The sequence below is a fragment of the Saccostrea cucullata genome, unplaced genomic scaffold (assembly GCF_032062105.1).
Source record: "Saccostrea cucullata isolate Sc308-1 unplaced genomic scaffold, CSIRO_AGI_Scuc_v1 ctg6154, whole genome shotgun sequence".
NCBI lineage: Eukaryota > Metazoa > Mollusca > Bivalvia > Ostreida > Ostreidae > Saccostrea > Saccostrea cuccullata.
The window spans coordinates 5,796-23,181 of record NW_026928729.1 but is presented as its reverse complement, the minus strand read 5'-3'; the positions used below and the strand labels follow the sequence as shown (position 1 = coordinate 23,181).

The 17,386-nt window shown below is 33.8% G+C and overlaps 1 protein-coding gene and 1 pseudogene across 1 annotated transcript; both read right to left on the bottom strand.

Moving 5' to 3' along the window:
* Positions 1-12,142: 12,142 nt before the first annotated feature.
* LOC134278576 (DNA-directed RNA polymerases I and III subunit RPAC2-like) lies at positions 12,143-12,508 on the bottom strand. The gene has a single exon (XM_062760885.1). The coding sequence runs from the start codon at positions 12,506-12,508 to the stop codon at positions 12,143-12,145; it is 366 nt and encodes a 121-aa protein (XP_062616869.1).
* Positions 12,509-14,815: 2,307 nt separating this feature from the next.
* Positions 14,816-16,609, bottom strand: LOC134278577 (uncharacterized; annotated as a pseudogene).
* Between the last annotated feature and the right edge of the window lie 777 nt (positions 16,610-17,386).

Genomic DNA, 17,386 nt, shown 5'->3' with positions numbered 1-17,386 from the left:
TCAAGTCCTTCTGTCAAAGATGAAAAAAACTTCTTTTTAGACTGCAACTTTAATTTGTTTAAGGAGTAAAATACAACTCTTATAATGCACAATGTCACCATAATAAATACTTACAGTTACTTAGTACTAACTTTTTGAATTCGCTGACATTCAATAACGCAACTGCAGAATTTCAGAATCTAAGTTATGGACTATAATGTTTGGCTACTGAAGTCTGAAGATCAAATTCGTTCATTAAAAAGGAAATTTTTCTTTCAGATCAAAATTAAATTCATCTTATAAATTTGTTGTTTAATTTCTTTGTTTGTGCATGTGTGTACATGGTGTAAATCAAATCACAATAAAATTCCAAGTTTATTAAAAAAAACTCTTAAATATTGACAAGTTCCACATCCAGGAGTGTTACTGGCTTTAATAATCTAAATTTTTATCTTTATTTACATGATGGAAAATGAACACATTTTTTAATAAAGAAAATGGGTATATAACAGCTACTTCTCTGCATGGAATATGTTCTACAAAATAATACAGTTTATGCTGACTTCAACTATTCTAAATCTCAATTTTCTAAGAATCTTTTTGTCTATGAAATTAAATACATTTTTTATTTTATTAATGATTTAAATTCTTTATCATGACCTTATTTACCAATACATAATAATAGCTGAATTTTCAATAGTTCTACATTATATTAAATATTTTATTTGAATTCAAAATGGTGTAACCTAGCTGCAGCTTTGTTAAAAAATTATTGTAATAGGTATACACACAACAGAAGGATTGAAAGGTGTGAATAACATCCCCCAGGTGTTGTGTACAGGTATACCAGGGACGTATCTCTACAGGCCTCTGTGTATACACACAATAAACATGGGTCTGTCATGGGTGTCAGGAAAACTTACCAAGTTGTTGTTAAAACCACAGAAAAGTAGTTTAGTTTGTAAAAAAAACTAATTATATACTAGAATGAAATAAACATACTTTTAGTTGTATATAATATAAGTTGGAAGAATTATACGTTGGAAGAATATATTTTCAAACGAAACTTAAAAAATTCAACTGAAACATAAAAACAAATTAAATTCAGAAATAACACCATATTTAACTTCCTTACTAAAGAATTATTGCTACAAATAGATCAGTTAACTAATTATTCTTACTAGAAAAAATAGCTTTCAGCAGCGTTCAAGCATTGCCAATATACTTGGCCATTTTTTACATTTGAACAGAGTTATCGTTCTTGACTGTGGTCTGAAATTTACAATCGTCTAACACACTAAAAACCATTTCATCAAATTTTTTTTGATATATGATCATATAAATATCATATTCTTTCAAAATTAACCTTTATTATATGTATTTGTTGGCTCTTTTGCCGTGGGACTCAGGTAGGACTCATGTGGGACTTATTTTCTCCGTGGGACTTGTTTTAGTATCAGCGGAAAAACATGGTCTCTTTGTCTACACTGAAATTATAAGGAATGAAGCTTTATGTAACTGATGTTATACGATACATGTATATTCATAACTTTGTCCAAGCTATGTTTTATCGTATATTATAGGTTAATAAGATAAGCTTCAATCCTAAAAATACTTAAGGTATACATATCTTTCTTTGACAGTAAATAGACACTTGAGCAATAGTTTAGGTATATGTACTTAAGTAAGTAAGTACTTGTAAGTCCATTATTTATACACTGAATTGACGACGGAATTTTCAGATCATGACAAGAGACAAACGGTGGGTGTGACCAGTCGGCAGATGATGCTCACTCCTCCATGGTACCTGATCCCACCTCTGATGTTTAGCAAGTCTGCTCCTGTTTTGATTTTTTTTATGAGCTTTTGATCTTGAATACTGTTCATTATCTCCATATGTTTCATGTATATAGAATTGAATTAGAACTAGAGGTACTGTGAGCAATGAGCTCACTAAATGATACCCCCTCCCCCTCCCCCCCCCGGCCTCCCTTAATGCCCATGTGTTGCTATATATTGTTTTACAGTAATGTGTAAAGAGGAATAACTCGTCCTATCAAATGTTATCCAGAAGCTTCTATATGTGACGTCATAGGTAAACATATAATGGCAATATCCATGTTTTGCTATGGGAAGCTTAAAATACGTGTCGAATAAAAAGTAAAATAGGAGGTGCACAATGGCAATATGTAATAAAGATTCTGTGAAAGTTTCCTTAAATTTCACTCTGTAGTATAAGAGGAGATAAAGCGTAACAGACGGACGGACGTACAGACGGACGGACGGAAATACCGATTACTATATAGATAGTTTTCAATTGACCAAGAGTTACTTCCCGTTGGCCGCCATACTGGAGGTCCAAATGCTCATATTCCTTCATTGTTCAACCAATTAAAATTTTTTATATTTGCTATTTTGAATTAGAAATTATTATTTTTCTGAAGTATATAAATTTTTGGAAGCCTCCTTTATTTAGAAAAAATTATTTGATAAAGATTTTCCACCAAATATTTCTGCTATATTTTCTTAAGCTTGGTAAGACAAAGAGGGAAAATCACCCTTACCAAAATATTGACCTTCTGGCAACATCTTCTGGCTTTATTGCCGCAATATTGCAGCAACATTCTGGCAATACATTGTTGCAATATTGCGGCTATATCGTTTTTCGTATGTAAATTAGTTTTGCGGCAATATTGCCAGAAAGGGGTTGCGGCAATATTGCTGCAAATCATGACCAAAATATTGATCTTCTGGCAACATCTTCCGGCATTATTGCCGCAATATTGCGGCTATATCGTTTTTCGTATGTTAATTAGTTTTGCGGCAATATTGCCAGAAAGGGGTTGCGGCAATATTGCTGCAAATCATGACCAAAATATTTTCTTCTGGCAACATCTTCCGGCATTATAGCGGCAATATTGTTTTTTGTATGTAAGTTAGATATAAATTGGTATTTAATAGAAATAATGATCTATCAATCTAACAATTAACAAACTGTGCTGAGGAATATAACAAACAATAGCGAGCCACAGGGTCAATAAGAAATAGCTACTTCTGCTAGAAAATAATGTTGATCATCAGAATGAAAATCAAGATATGTTTGTGAAACACTATGCGCCTGGTGGCTATAAAGTTTGAAAAAGCTATTTATAGCATATGGGTCACAGTCAAGGTCACAAGGTCATTGATCTTGGTGTCATTTGAAAGAACTTAATTAGTGGAGTATGCATACTAAGTATGAAGTCTCTATCTCTTATAGTTCAAAATTTATGGCAGAGGATCAAAATGGCTATTTTTAGCATATGAGTCACAGTAAAGGTCAAATTGTCATTGACCTTGGTGTTACTTGAAAGAGTTTAATTAGTGAAGGGTGTATACCAAATATGAATTCTCCATCTTTTATGACTCAAAAGTTATGTCGAAGTTTCAAAAAATCTATTTTAAGTATATGGTCACAGTCAAGGTCCCAAGGTCATTGACCTTGGTGTTATTTGAAAGAGCTTAATTAAGGAAGGGTGCATACTTAATACATGTTCTCTATCTTTTATGGCTCAAGATTTATGTCCAAGGTTCAAAAAATCTATTTTAAGGATATGGGTCACAGCCAAGGTCTCAAGGTCATTGACCTTCAGGTGTCTTTTGAAAAAGCTTAATTAGTGAATTATGCAAGCTAAATATAAAGTCTCTATCTTTCATTAATTTTAAGTTATGATGAATATTCGAAAAAGCTATTTTTAACATATAGATCACAGTCAAGGTCACAAGGTCATTGACCTTGATGTCATTTGAAAGAACTTAATTAGTGGAGTAGACATACCAAATTTGAAATCTTTATCTCTCATTGGTTCAAAAGTAATGGTGAAGGTTAAAGTTTACAAACAGACAGGACAAAAACAATATATACCCCCGATCTATCAAGACGGGCGCATAAAAAATGTTTATATAGAAACAATATTAATATGCCACTGTGCAACTCTGCATTAATTTTCAAATATATACATGCTTTAATTCATCTTTTCCTGCTACTCTAGGATATATAGACATACAAGTCTGAGTAGTATGCATGCATCACAAGCACTAATTGAAACACATATAATTTTTCCAATTTTATCTCCATTGAATCATTCATCTCAAAAAGAATATTGGTTTTGACTCACCAAGTCTGATGATATGGAAACAGAGTACACATTCCTATAATTCTGCTTAAATTCTTTTTTCTAGTCATTCCACACTGTGCAGTCTTACTACTCATCTTCACTAATCCCACTGTACACATTTAACAACTCTAATTAACTTAATACAAGTCAGTAATGAAGCAAAACATGCTTGCCTTTGAATTCCCTCCACTTTATTTAAAAAGAGGAAGTAAATGACTGAGCATGCTCAACAAATGGCTCATGGGTAATCCTAGATGTTGCCAGAAAGTTTTTTTCTGGCAGTATTGCCAGAATGTCACCGGAAGTTGTTGCAGCTAGCGGTGATATTTCATTTTTTCTGGCAGTATTGCCAGAATGTCACCAGAAGTTGTTGCCGCTAGCGGTGATATTTCACTAACCCAAAAAGCTTGTTTCTGGTGACAAAAATGTGTTGCTGCAATGTTGCCGCAATATAGCGGCAATATTGCTGCAATAATTTTACTTTGGTAAGGGCACTGAGTCGACCTCCAATATGGCGGCCAACGGGAGGTAACTTTCGCTAAATTCAGGCCTATCGAAAACTATCTATACCCTCCCACTTTTCAAGCGGGGGGTATAATTATACACCCGATCCTTACACTTATCATCTTTTACTAAAAGAAAATTATCATCGGATAGACACTGCTAGTACAAGACCGTGGAATTCCGTCCTTCCGTACGGATTGATAAAATACTGATAGAAAAAGAACACAGTGATAATCTATGAAAATCATATAGACAATATGATAAATCCTTTTACTATAAGATATTTATATACCAGCAATATTTTAGCTGTAAACGAAAATCATTTCTTAAGCCTATTTTTTTTAAAGGAAAAATAGATAACATATTGTAACTATTATTTTTGTTTAAAATGTTTATAATATTTATCATTCAAATTAAAAAATAAAAATATTGCAAGTAGGTCGTATAAATCATGACGTCATATTTGGAGAGTATAAAGCGAGGGAAATGGCGAATGGTCGTGAGGAAGGTGAAACAAAGGACTGACTGAAGCCGAAGGCGCACGTACATACGTACCAGTGTTAGCTAACCAACCTCTAGCCATACTATTTTAAAGGATTTATATTATTGTATCAAGGTATGCATTATTAATAGCCTACTTTTTGCTTTCTGTATAATCATGCGAACATCTTACCTGAAACACATTCCGAATTTCCTCAGTCACATATTTGATCATGCAGGAAATTGAGATGTAAACTTAAAAAAAAAAAATAAGTGTAAAATATCTGTATACACTATAATTGTCACGCTTGCTGCCCTCTCCTGGCCAACTGAATAAAAACCGTCCTACTCAAAACTTTGTTTTTGAGTTTATTATAATCTCCCCTTTTATTCCTCTTCAGTCTCACGAAAACTTTTCAAACGTCAACATCTCACCGAATTAATCACTGGCCAAATTATGAGACTGGCTTAAGTTCACATTCATCGTGTTATTGTAAGATAAAAACATAAATCTAAGCATATTACTATTAGATACCAAAGGTTAAATTCTCCCCATTCAATTATTGTAATGGTTATGCATTCGATTTGGGAGTCGGTGAGTGCAAAGGCAAACATCACACTTGTAAATTGTCGAAACAAAATCAAGGCTAACAGACGCGTGCGCTAATGATTTATGGGTTCAGGCCCTTACCTTGCATATCTCTAAATTCCTTATTTTAGTTTCAGTTTTCTACTTGAAAAACGAAATTAATATATAAAGAAGAACGAAATTATTAAAAGTAGAAAACGAAATGATTAAATAAAGAAAAACGAAATCATTAAATAAAGAAAAACGAAATCATTAAATAAAGAAAAACAAAATGATCTATTTAATAATTTCGTTTTTCTTTATATATTAATTCCGTGTTTCTTTATATATTAATTTCGTTTTTCTTTATTTAATAATTTCGTTTCTCTTTATTTAATAAATACGTTTTTCTATATATATTAATTTCGTTTCTCTTTATATATTAATTTCGTTTTTCTTTATTTAATAATTTCGTTTTCCTTTATTTAATAATTTCGTTTTTCTTTTTATATTAATTTCGTTTTTCTTTATTTAATAATTTCGTTTTCCTTTATTTAATAATTTCGTTTTTCTTTATATATTAATTTCGTTTTTCTTTCTTTAATAATTTCGTTTCTCTTTATTTAATATTTTCGTTTTTTTTCTTTATTTATTTTTGGTTTGCACTATTGGGCTTCCGTAGATCTGCAGCTATCTCAATGATAGTCTCGTTCAACCAGACCCTCGGCTGTCTCCGTAAATCTCCGACCACCCAGAGGGTCTGGTAAAGATACGTGATATCGATTGTAACGCCAAAGCGAGGCTTACCGAAATTCTGGTAACGTTTTTGATTGGCTGAAAAGAACACACCTACACGATTTAAACAAATACATGATAAATCAGCAGAAAAATAACTTAAAGATGTAAAATTTATATGTCTAAAAGTTAAAACCGTTAGAGAGGAATTGTTTACGGTAATGCCCACCAGTTATAGGTAAGCGTGTTTTATTTTGTCTTGCAAAAATTCTGTACGAAAGCAAAAGTGAAAGTAGTGAAGTCTTACCTGTGTAATACACATTCTTTCGATTGATATTGTAATTTCTCGTTTGGTATCCCTAATTAAAGACCAGTTTATTAATATAAAGTAACAATCAAGCAGAAGAAACGTATATAACGTTTGCTTACAAAAAGGATTTTTAAAATGAAAACAAGTTAGCGCCCTCTGACGGTTACAAACGCTTACGTGATTCTTTACCAGACTCTCTGCTGGTCGGAGTTCACGGAGACAGCCGAGCGTCTGGTTGAACGAGACTATCTCAATGACTATTTTTATAAATGGAAAACCTATGTATTAAACCTTTTTTCCGGAAACCCTACCTTGCAAATGACCTTAATGTACACTAATTTAAATGAATCGCATCATCTCGGGTCTTTCCGTGAGAGTTCGGAAAAACAACCTCGAATGTATTAACATTACCGGATGTTAAAAATTTATACATTTCCTGTTTATTCAAATATAGGATAGACGTTGTTAGAAGTCCCTTCTATAGTATATTTTAGGTAATAAAATTATATTGAATAAAGTTAAACTTCATATTCCACAGATATAAGGCCTCCATGCATTTATTTCAAAGATCGTGAAAAAGGAGGGTTGTCATGGCGTCTACCATATACATTCGAGGTCGTTTTTCCGCCAGTCGGAAAGGCCCGAGAAGTTGCGATGCAGTCGGAAAGGCCCGAGAAGTTGTGATTGTAATTTAAATCTCAGTGACAGCTCCATACTTATGTCCTAGTCACTGATAGATGGGTGTTGCTAAAACGCGGAACGGAAAACGGAACGGAACGGAAAACGGAATAAATTATTTTATATTAAATCACTTAAAATACACAAAGTTTGTCATAAACAGTATATTTTAAACACATTCAATTCCCTATTATAAAATAAGTTGATTTAGTCATGTTCAGCCTCTTTTTTTTATTGACAAACAAGTTAATGAAACAAGAATATCAACAGTCTCGTTTAAAGTCATCATTTCGTAAGTTCTATCGTCGATACAATGACCTTGTCAGCAAATACAATTTATCATTGAGTCAAATGCTGACTGACGTTTTTCATACTACTTGTTAGTCCAATATTTATATACTGAATTGACGACGGATTTTTCCGTTATTTCCCGGAAATAATGACAGGAGCACACGGCGAGTGTGACCGGTCGGCCAGGAATGCTCACTTCTCCATGGCATCTGATCCCACCTCTGATGCTTTGGAGGTCCTTGCTCTGCTCCTATTTTGTATTGTTTTATAGACTTTCGATGTTGAAAACTGTTCGTTATCTCCATATCCTTCATTCACGAAATTGCTGACATAGAATTGAATTTGAAAGTTTGTGTGTGTGTGGGGGGGGGGGGGGGGGGGGGGGAACTTATCTGGAAAGAATTTGACAAGCGGAAAAAAAACACAAATGTATGATTCGGGAGGGGAATAAGTTCCTACTCCAATGTTTTTCAATACTTTTTTTGTACAGTTACTTACTGCTTTTTAAATCAACAAAGTGTGGAGGTTTCAATAAACATTTCTATAGTGAAAAGGTTTTGTCTGGGGAAAACAAGGGGCAAATATTTGATATCTAGACAAACCATGTTAAAGGTAATTATAACGAGATAATTATCTTGATCGTAATTACGAGAAAAGATCTCGTAATTACGAGATAAAAATATTTTTTTTATGTGGCCCTATTCGTCTTTCGCATTAAAGAGAATGAAAATGTTTTTTAAAAATCCCAATATTGCGGCAGACTTTTCCGGCAAGTTCGGATAAACACCTCTAATGTGTAAAGTTCATTTGTTTAAATTTTATACAAAATAAAGTAGCTTCCTATATATTAAAATTCTGGATACAATGTAGATATAGTTGGAAAACTTTTCTGTGCTAAGAATTGTAGCATCTTTACATTTAATGAATTATAGTTTGTATGTGGTACATGTGTGCGTGTGTAAAGGGGGAGCTAGGGGGGGGGATCAAGGTGGATATGAATGAATGGTGGAACATTTCAGTTTATTTTCCCGTTTATTCTCTTTGGAAAGGTCTGACAAGTTGCAAAAGGTCCGCCCTTCCCTTTTGAAATTAGCTCCAGAACTTTTTACTATTGAAATATTCACTGAAACCCAACAGTTTTTGCTAATGCAATTCATGTAGTAAGTTTGTGTAAAAAAAGTACTGAAAGATGTTGGACTTAGAACCCCCCCCCCCCTTTCAATAAAAAATATTGTCTTTTGTCTTTTTCGCTTGTCAAACTCTTTTCAAGTAAAGTTATTCCCCACCCCCAAACACATTTTCAAATTCGATTCTACATCATTCTTTGTCAGCGAGACATGTATATGACTTAATAACCTGTTTTTAATAATAGGGGATTTAATATGAATAAAATATATAGTTTATGATAAAAATTGTGCATTTTAAGTGATTTAAAATAAAATAATATATTCCGTTCCGCTTTCCGTTCCGCGTTTTAGCAACACCCCTGATAGATTTACAAAACTGGATTTCAATGATTTATATATGATATATTCCTTTAAAATTTTTCATAAGTAAAGTTATCAAATCTGTTAATATAGGTACTACATATGTATTTGAAAAATGTCAGAAATCACAAATGTTGGAAATGAAAACTTAATAATTACCAAAAAATTGCAGAAATGAAAATTAATGCTTTGGTTACTATAGTACTTAATACCCAGAGGTAGATCAGAGTAACAAAGAGACAATGCATTTCCAGTTTTTAATTAGTTGTGCACCCCATCCCACAGGAACCACTGACCCTGGGGCCACATATTTTAAACATAGGTAATCAGAGATTACAAAGCTCACCTTAACGAATGTAGTTTTTAAGTAAGACAAAGTCATACATAGTACAATTACCTAACAAAGAGTGTACATCCCAAAATGCAAAATTTATGCAATTTTGATCTGATACTTTGGAATAGACCAATATAAAAACTTCAAACTAGTTCTTCAATCTTCATCACCAAAACGTAATTAATTATAAAATCCCTTGAAGCATCTTTTGTGCAAGTTTGGTTTATATAAGCCTTATAGTTTCTTGGTCATAGACCTGCACCCATAACTTTTACCTGGTCCAATATCTGGAAAATGTATGTCGAATTCAGCATCCGAAGCAATTTCATGAAAGTTCATCCTAAGATATATCATCCATGCAAGTTTGCACAATATAGGGCTCATAAGTATTTGGAAATGAAACCTGCATAAAAATTTAACGTCTTTACCCACACAGAAAATGTAGGTCAGATTCAGCATCTGAAGCAAGCCTGGTACAATGCATCCTTAGATGTAGCATCCATGCAAGTTTGGTCATTAAAGAGCTCTAGTTACTTGCAGATGAAACCTGCACCAAAAAATTTAACCTGTTCACTCCACCGGAAAATGTAGGTCAGATTCAGCATCCCAAGCAGGCCTGGTAGTGTGCATCCTTAGATGTATCATCCATGCAAGTTTGGTCAACATAGGGTTTATAGTTACTTAAAAATGAGACCTGCACCAAAACTTTTAACCTATTCACTCATGTGAAAAAATGTAGGTCAGATTCAGCATCTGAAGCAAGCCTGTTAGTATGCATCCTTAGATGTACCATCCATGCAAGTTTGGTCAACATAGGGCTTATGAAAAGGTACTTGGAAATGAGACCTGCACCAAAATTTTTAACTTGTTCACTTATGTGGAAAATGTAGGTCAGATTCAGCATCCCAAGCAAGCCTGGTAGTGTGCACCCTTAGATGTATCATCCATGCAAGTTTGGTCAACATAGGGCTTATAGTTACTTAGGAATGAGACCTAGTCCAAAAACTGCACCAAAAATGTTAACCAGCTCCAAAAACATTAATCTGATCATTCCTTGCTGAAATTGCAGCATCTGAAACTTTGACTGGTACAATGAAACACACTAGAAGCATATTCCATGCATGTCTAATCAATATAGGACACAGAAGTAAGAAAATTGCTCCAAAAAACTTAAGCTGGGACGCCGACGCTGACACCGACGCCAAGGTTATTACATAAGCTCCCCCAACTTCGTTGAGGTGAGCTAAAAAATTGGATTTTATTTCATCAAAAATGGTTGATTAATAACAAAGAGCAGATTTTAGAGCATTAATTTATTTTTAGACTATGTAACATACTATGTATACTAAGTCTATTATAAATTAATAGTACATGTATATAGGTTCCTGATTTGTGACTCTAGGACTAAGGGACATCTTTGTACTTACATTTAACACTGTGCAAGAGGGGGGGGGGATATGAAATGCTATTGTAGTTTGGAAGTATGTGTTCCTTCGCAATCGAAATGCAAGAGAGTATGTTTATCTGAATGTCAGACACCTTGATCCATTCAGTCCCAATGACATCTACATGTAGGCTCTGACAGGTCGGCCCAATATTTAAGACAGGTCAGCCCAACTATAAGACAACAAGCAAACATTCATTGAAAAATGTTTCCTATTTCTGATTTTGTTACTTTAGAAATATTAAATATTTATTGGAAAAAGTGAGCAAAAAGATTTGGTGACTACTGTCTCTACAAGAGAGAGATGCAAAAAATGATATCAAGGGACCACCCTTCTCTGATTTGATTTTTAGAAAGAAAAATTTTCTAAATCGTCAGAAAGACTAATTTTATAATAAGGTCAATTCATACACTAGATTAAGTTTTTCTATCACAAAATTTTTCTTGGGCCAAGGTGACTTTTCTATGTGGGCCAACATGTCAATAATTTTGGGTTGATCTCTCAGCTAGGGCCAAGATATCGTTGGGCTGAGATGTCTGTCTACCGCTGTCATCTCTAATGTTATTATTATACTGTAGACGTACTTTTTTCCACGGGGTCATAATTCCGCGGAATCTCATTTTTCGTTCAATCCGCGGGTTGAAAATTACGCGGATTTCTCAGACTGTCATTATATACCTTGCATTTATATTAAGTACGCTTGGACAAATTTCCGCGGAAAATTTGTGATCGCGTACATAGCGTAAATTAATACCACGCAGAAAAAAGTACTTCTACAGTACCCCCTGCTTGAAAAGCGGAAGGGTATACAGTAATCGGTAAGTGTTTGTCTGTACCTCTAGTTTTTCATTTGAAGACATGGCAGTGTAATGAGCATTGCTTAGGATTAAATGCCTTTTCTGAACTTACTGAACTATATTCTCTATCAACAGAAATCTAAAAATCTTTAATAAGGAGAATCTGTTTAATTATCCAATCCAGTGTAATAAACCCATTAACAAAACAGCTGCATGTTGCAAAGAGAAAATCCATATGTGATCCCATAACAGATTTTAAAAAGACAAGTAAATGAACAAAGCTTTACAGTAGCAATGGTAATATTGTAATAAATGTAATATTTTCTTAAAATGTCAAATATGGATGGAACAAACAGAAATTCGGAAATATTTGTCAGTTAACTTTGTACATCCCCTATTTCAACATCCGATGAGAAATTACGTCGCTTATAATCCTGCACACTACTCTGAAAAGTCTGCAGTACATGTTCACAGACACTGTTAAGGTCTTTAAGCCCTTTCTTCAATATTTCTGTCGCTTCTTCGCCGTGCGTTTGTATTCTGAAGTTAATTTTGTTTTCTGAAGGATGAGGCACGCTGTAACCACAGAACTGTACTTCAGGGTTTTTCATTATCATGTAACGCAGAGAATTTCCTAATGTGTGGTCCTCGTTATGGAAAACAAATGTCTTACATGTTTCGTCTAATGATCCAGATGAATCAACTACTTCTAAACGTTTTTTGTTTGAATCGTTAGTTTCCATTTTTCCTTCGCTTCAGTCACACATGTGGGTATTTTCGTTTTGTATTATAGTCACCCCGAACCCGATCGGATTAACGTATGTTGTATCTAAAGTTACAATAAATACTCTCAATAAATGTTCCAAAGTTAATAGAAGCTTCTGTATTAAATTTATATTTGGTATTATATTTATATTTGGTTTGATCTTTTCAGATAATATTTGTACAAACAAAATCAAATAATTAATAGACACGGACTAGAAAACTTAACCTCTAACATTGCAAAATCCATTGGGTTTGATGCAATGAAATGTAGAGACACTAAATAAAAATCGAGTGCACAGCAAACAAAACCGACTAAAACATCAGGGGTAGGTTCAGGAGCAGTGGGGGGAGAAAGCATCCCGGATGGTCACACCCGCTAAACTTTGCTACTTATCATGCATGGTCTAGATAAGAGGAACATAAACAATTCAGTGTATAAATACATACATTTGATTACAACGTAGAATGAAAAACATCAGTCACCATTCGAATTAGATGGAATACGGTAAATTTTGAAATTTTTACGTCGATTTTATTTTGCGAATTCGGCCGGTCAAAATGCTGTTGATTAATTTTTACGTTTCAAAATTTTGCGAATGACCACTGCTTTGTTTAAATTTTCTTATTGGTGATTTTTTTAATTTTAAGAAAAATATTTTTTGGGAATGCAATGAATTCGCAAATTTGCTAAAAATTAATCCACAACAAAAATTTTCAGATTTACGGTATGTCAATGATAATTAAATATAATTGATAGACTATCTCGAGATATAATACATATATGATACTATCTTATATATATTTATTTAACTCCAAGTTAAATTCGAATAAATAAATAAATAAAAATATTTAGAAGAAGCAACCTGTTTGAAGTTTTTTAATTTAAATAAGAAGCCACCTGTCAATCTCTATCGAGACATATCGTTCCACTTATAAAAACCTCTGTCAACGTCTAAAAAAATATGGGAAGCGGAGGAACGTGTTTTTTTTTTTTTTAAATGTTGTTTAAGATTTACATCTTTACTTTTCTATACATGTTTATGGGCAAATTTTACCACATGTTTGTTTATAAAAACTATACCATGTTGATATTCATCGGCAATGCGTTTAAATTTTCCACGTTCATAATATCCTGCCGAAAATAATCCCTTGTAATAAGATATGGTGAAAAAGCGATCTGTTTCTAAATCTCAGAAATGAACTTTCTTTTAATTATGATTTGTTACACAAGAATATAGAAGTTTTACATTTATAATTTAAGATGCTGTAGGTAAAAGTAAGTTTTACCGAGAATCTTGGCATTTAGATGTTGACAGGTGTTGTAGCGAAGCGTAATATGTCCTCTGGTGAGAGATTGGCCATCTGTTCGAGATCTAGATTTGGCTTACACAAGGAACCTATTTGAGTTCTTTGACTTACACAACAATTAAGCAACCTGTTTGAGTTTTGTTGTTTTTGTTGTTTTTTTTAATTGGACAAGAAGCAATTAATCTATTTGAACAATTGACAAAGCAAGGTGTTTGAGTTCTTTGACTTACACAAAAAGCAACCTGTTATAGAGTTTTTTGACTTACAAAAGGAGCAACCTGTTTGAGTTCTTTAACTGGTATAAGAAGCATCCTGTTAAGTTATTTGACCTTTGCAAGATGCAACCTGTTTGAGTTTTTTGACTTACAAAAGAAGCAACCTGTTTGAGCCCTCTGTGAAAGCATCTAATAATGCAGGTGAACATTTCCGATTATTCTCCTCAATTAACAAAGTCGTAAATTAACTTTTTAAGACATCACATAATAGTGGTCTTTTGTCAAGGCTTTGCATACATCCTTTATGCTTTCAATGACAGACAGATGTATAGACTTAGTTGAATTTCACGATTTTAAGATTTTCAACTTCAGCTTGAATATACTCATGATACTTAAACGAAAATAATAACCCTTTAATAGTTTATTAATGTTAAGCATATTTTATACAATATATCAAATACAGGCACCGAAAACAACAGTAGAAGTACACACAATTTTAATATAAATCTTACTTTAAGAGACAATCATTTTCCAACTCGTTTAATGAATAATAAATTTGAACTTTATACTAATCCACATTGGCTAAGTTGAAGCTATGTTGAACAATGATTATTGAAGAGGGCAGAATAAAGTGCTTTTGAATAAAAGGCAGACTGAAGTACTTGTGTTATCAGTCAATTTAAATAAAACTCAGAATTAGATTATTTGACAGAGACAAATTAAGGGAATGAACATTTTCTGTCTTTTCCAAATACATGTATAAAATTATATAAACATTCAAGCTTTGGGCAATTCTGCTATAAGAATAAAAGAGAATGTATTCTTATGATAAAACTCATAACACGTTCTCTCCTTTTTAAATATGCATTATTTCGGAGGAATACTTTCATCAGTCCGACAACCTGCCAAATATCTGAAAACCCTCACGTTTCCAGAATGATATTCCCCAATCCAAAGATTTTCATTTTCGTCAATGTCAAGATCAGATGGTATATTCATCATAGATCGTCCAATACAACGGAGAAATGCCCCGTCTTCGTCCAAAATATGAACACAACTGTTCATGGCGTCTGTAACTAGAATCTGTCCAAAACTGTCAGTGACTACTGATGTTGGTTTAAAGAAAAACGTTTGGGATATTTGATTCCCGCTATAAATAAATCTCAGAGTCCCAGACTTATTCACTACCACCAGACCTCTGGCACCGCCATTGACGACACAGATATCTTCGTTTCTGTTCTCCACTATGGCCTGGGGTATGAAGAACAAGAGCTCTCCTTGGTCATCAAACTGTATCTTCTGTTTCGACCTCGTTTTCACGAGGCGGACAACCCGTGCATTCTTCTTATCTGAAGTAATCATGCTGACTAAAATGTGACCAAGCCTGTTAACAAAGAGTGAGGTGGGTTTCCAGTTTTTCCAAACGGTCACCACTTCCTTTTTCCCCTTGTTCCACATTACGATGCTTTTTTCTCCCATGTCACAGAGAAGTATGTTGCCTTGGCCATCCACGTGGATATCGCTTGGCGAATACCCATCAATAACGTGCAAAGTTTCTAGTTTTTCGCCTTTGATGTTGAATTTCGTCATAGTTCCGCGAACCTTACCTACCACCCAAATTTCATCATTACCAGCACAGGCAATTGTCTGAATTTCTTCGTATCCAGAATCAAATGTGCCCAACAACGTAAGCTCGCTTAGAAATCTTTTCTCGATTGTTCTGTCCCTGTTTTGTAAGGTAGAGATTTTATAACCATGTAATGTTGATAGTCGATTCCCGAATTCAAATTCGCCAAGGAGAGCCTCGATTGGGTAAGGATCTGGACTAGGTGAGTATTTCGGAGGAGATATTTCAACCATGGAAGGGATTTCTCGGAATTGGTTTTCAGTAAAAGTACACGATAAAACATCTGAAACATTTCTTCCAGACAAAGCAGCCTTGTAACCGGAAATGGTTTCTCTTGCCTCTTGGTTCCTTTTTGAAAATCTTTCCAGTTGCGATTGCAACTCTCCAAAGTCACCCTCCTTCGAATTCCTTAGCAAAATTTTCTTTTCTTCAAATTTCTTATTTATTTCAAGGTGAAGTTTTTCAACTTCCATCGTTAATGAGGAAGTAACAGTTTCGTAATCGTTTGATAATCGTGTCATTTTCGAATTCAATGAATTCTCCATCTTATCGAACTCAGGAATAACAAACTTTTCAAGCGCCATAGTTTCTTGAGATAGAAACTCTCTTCTTGACAAATATTCGTCCATAATATCAATAATTTCATGTTGTTTATGTTCTGGAGAAACAACACATTTGCTACAAATAGGAATGCCACAGTTTTTACAATAAATATCACATTTTTGGTGCTGATGGTGATTGCAATCTGGGAGTATGACGTCACCTTCCCTCTATTTGAACCCCACTACGTCATGTTTCTTTGACATTAGAGAGGACACGTGTTTGCCAACACATTCACTGCAGAGTTTGATATGACAGGAATTACAATGCATTAAAACAGGTTCGTCCTCACACAAGTCACACGTTATAATCGCCTGGGCCATTTTGATGAAGTTTACCGTACCGTACCCAAACCGGAAAAAGGAAAAATGTCCTTAATAAGCCTACAGTCTGCAAGGAGATGCACTTGTTTCTTGTTTTGTTTATTTGTTTGTTTCAATGATGCTACACAGTATCAAGTCCATTTCCGTAAAATTTCGTCATGATCTCTGCAGAATAAGATACATCAACATTGAATTTTCACATCCTAGTCACATACATGTACACACAGCACAGCAGGCAATTTCGTACATTATCTTAAAGAAAAAAATCAGACCTGCGTAATGTATTGTACCTTATCATATGAGTTAAAAATAGGTATGATATGAATAAAATAATTTACCTGAGGTTTTGTTTTTTTACCCTCCCATTGCCTATTCCGGACAATTATCTTTCTGGTCTCAGTTGAGTGAACTGGTTGTGTCGCCACACATACACACAACATTCATTTGCTCCGACACGGATTGATAAACGAAGCAAAACTATTTTTATATCTACATATCAAGGTCAACATCTTACTATAAAATACTCTCAAGAATTGAATGAGAAGAGGAGAGGTGCAGAGGGAAACAGGAAATTGTGTTTTAAGACTGAACAGTTTTAATCATTGTTTATAACATCGCATATATATTTTTCAATATACTTGTAGTATTGTAACAAGAAACGGTCACCCATCAAAGGCAGCTTGCTTATAAATTGAGTAAGACTCTACCACACTGACTATAGGAGATAGTTTAAGGGCAGATGATACAAAGAAAACTTTTTTTCAAAAATTATAAAATAACAAC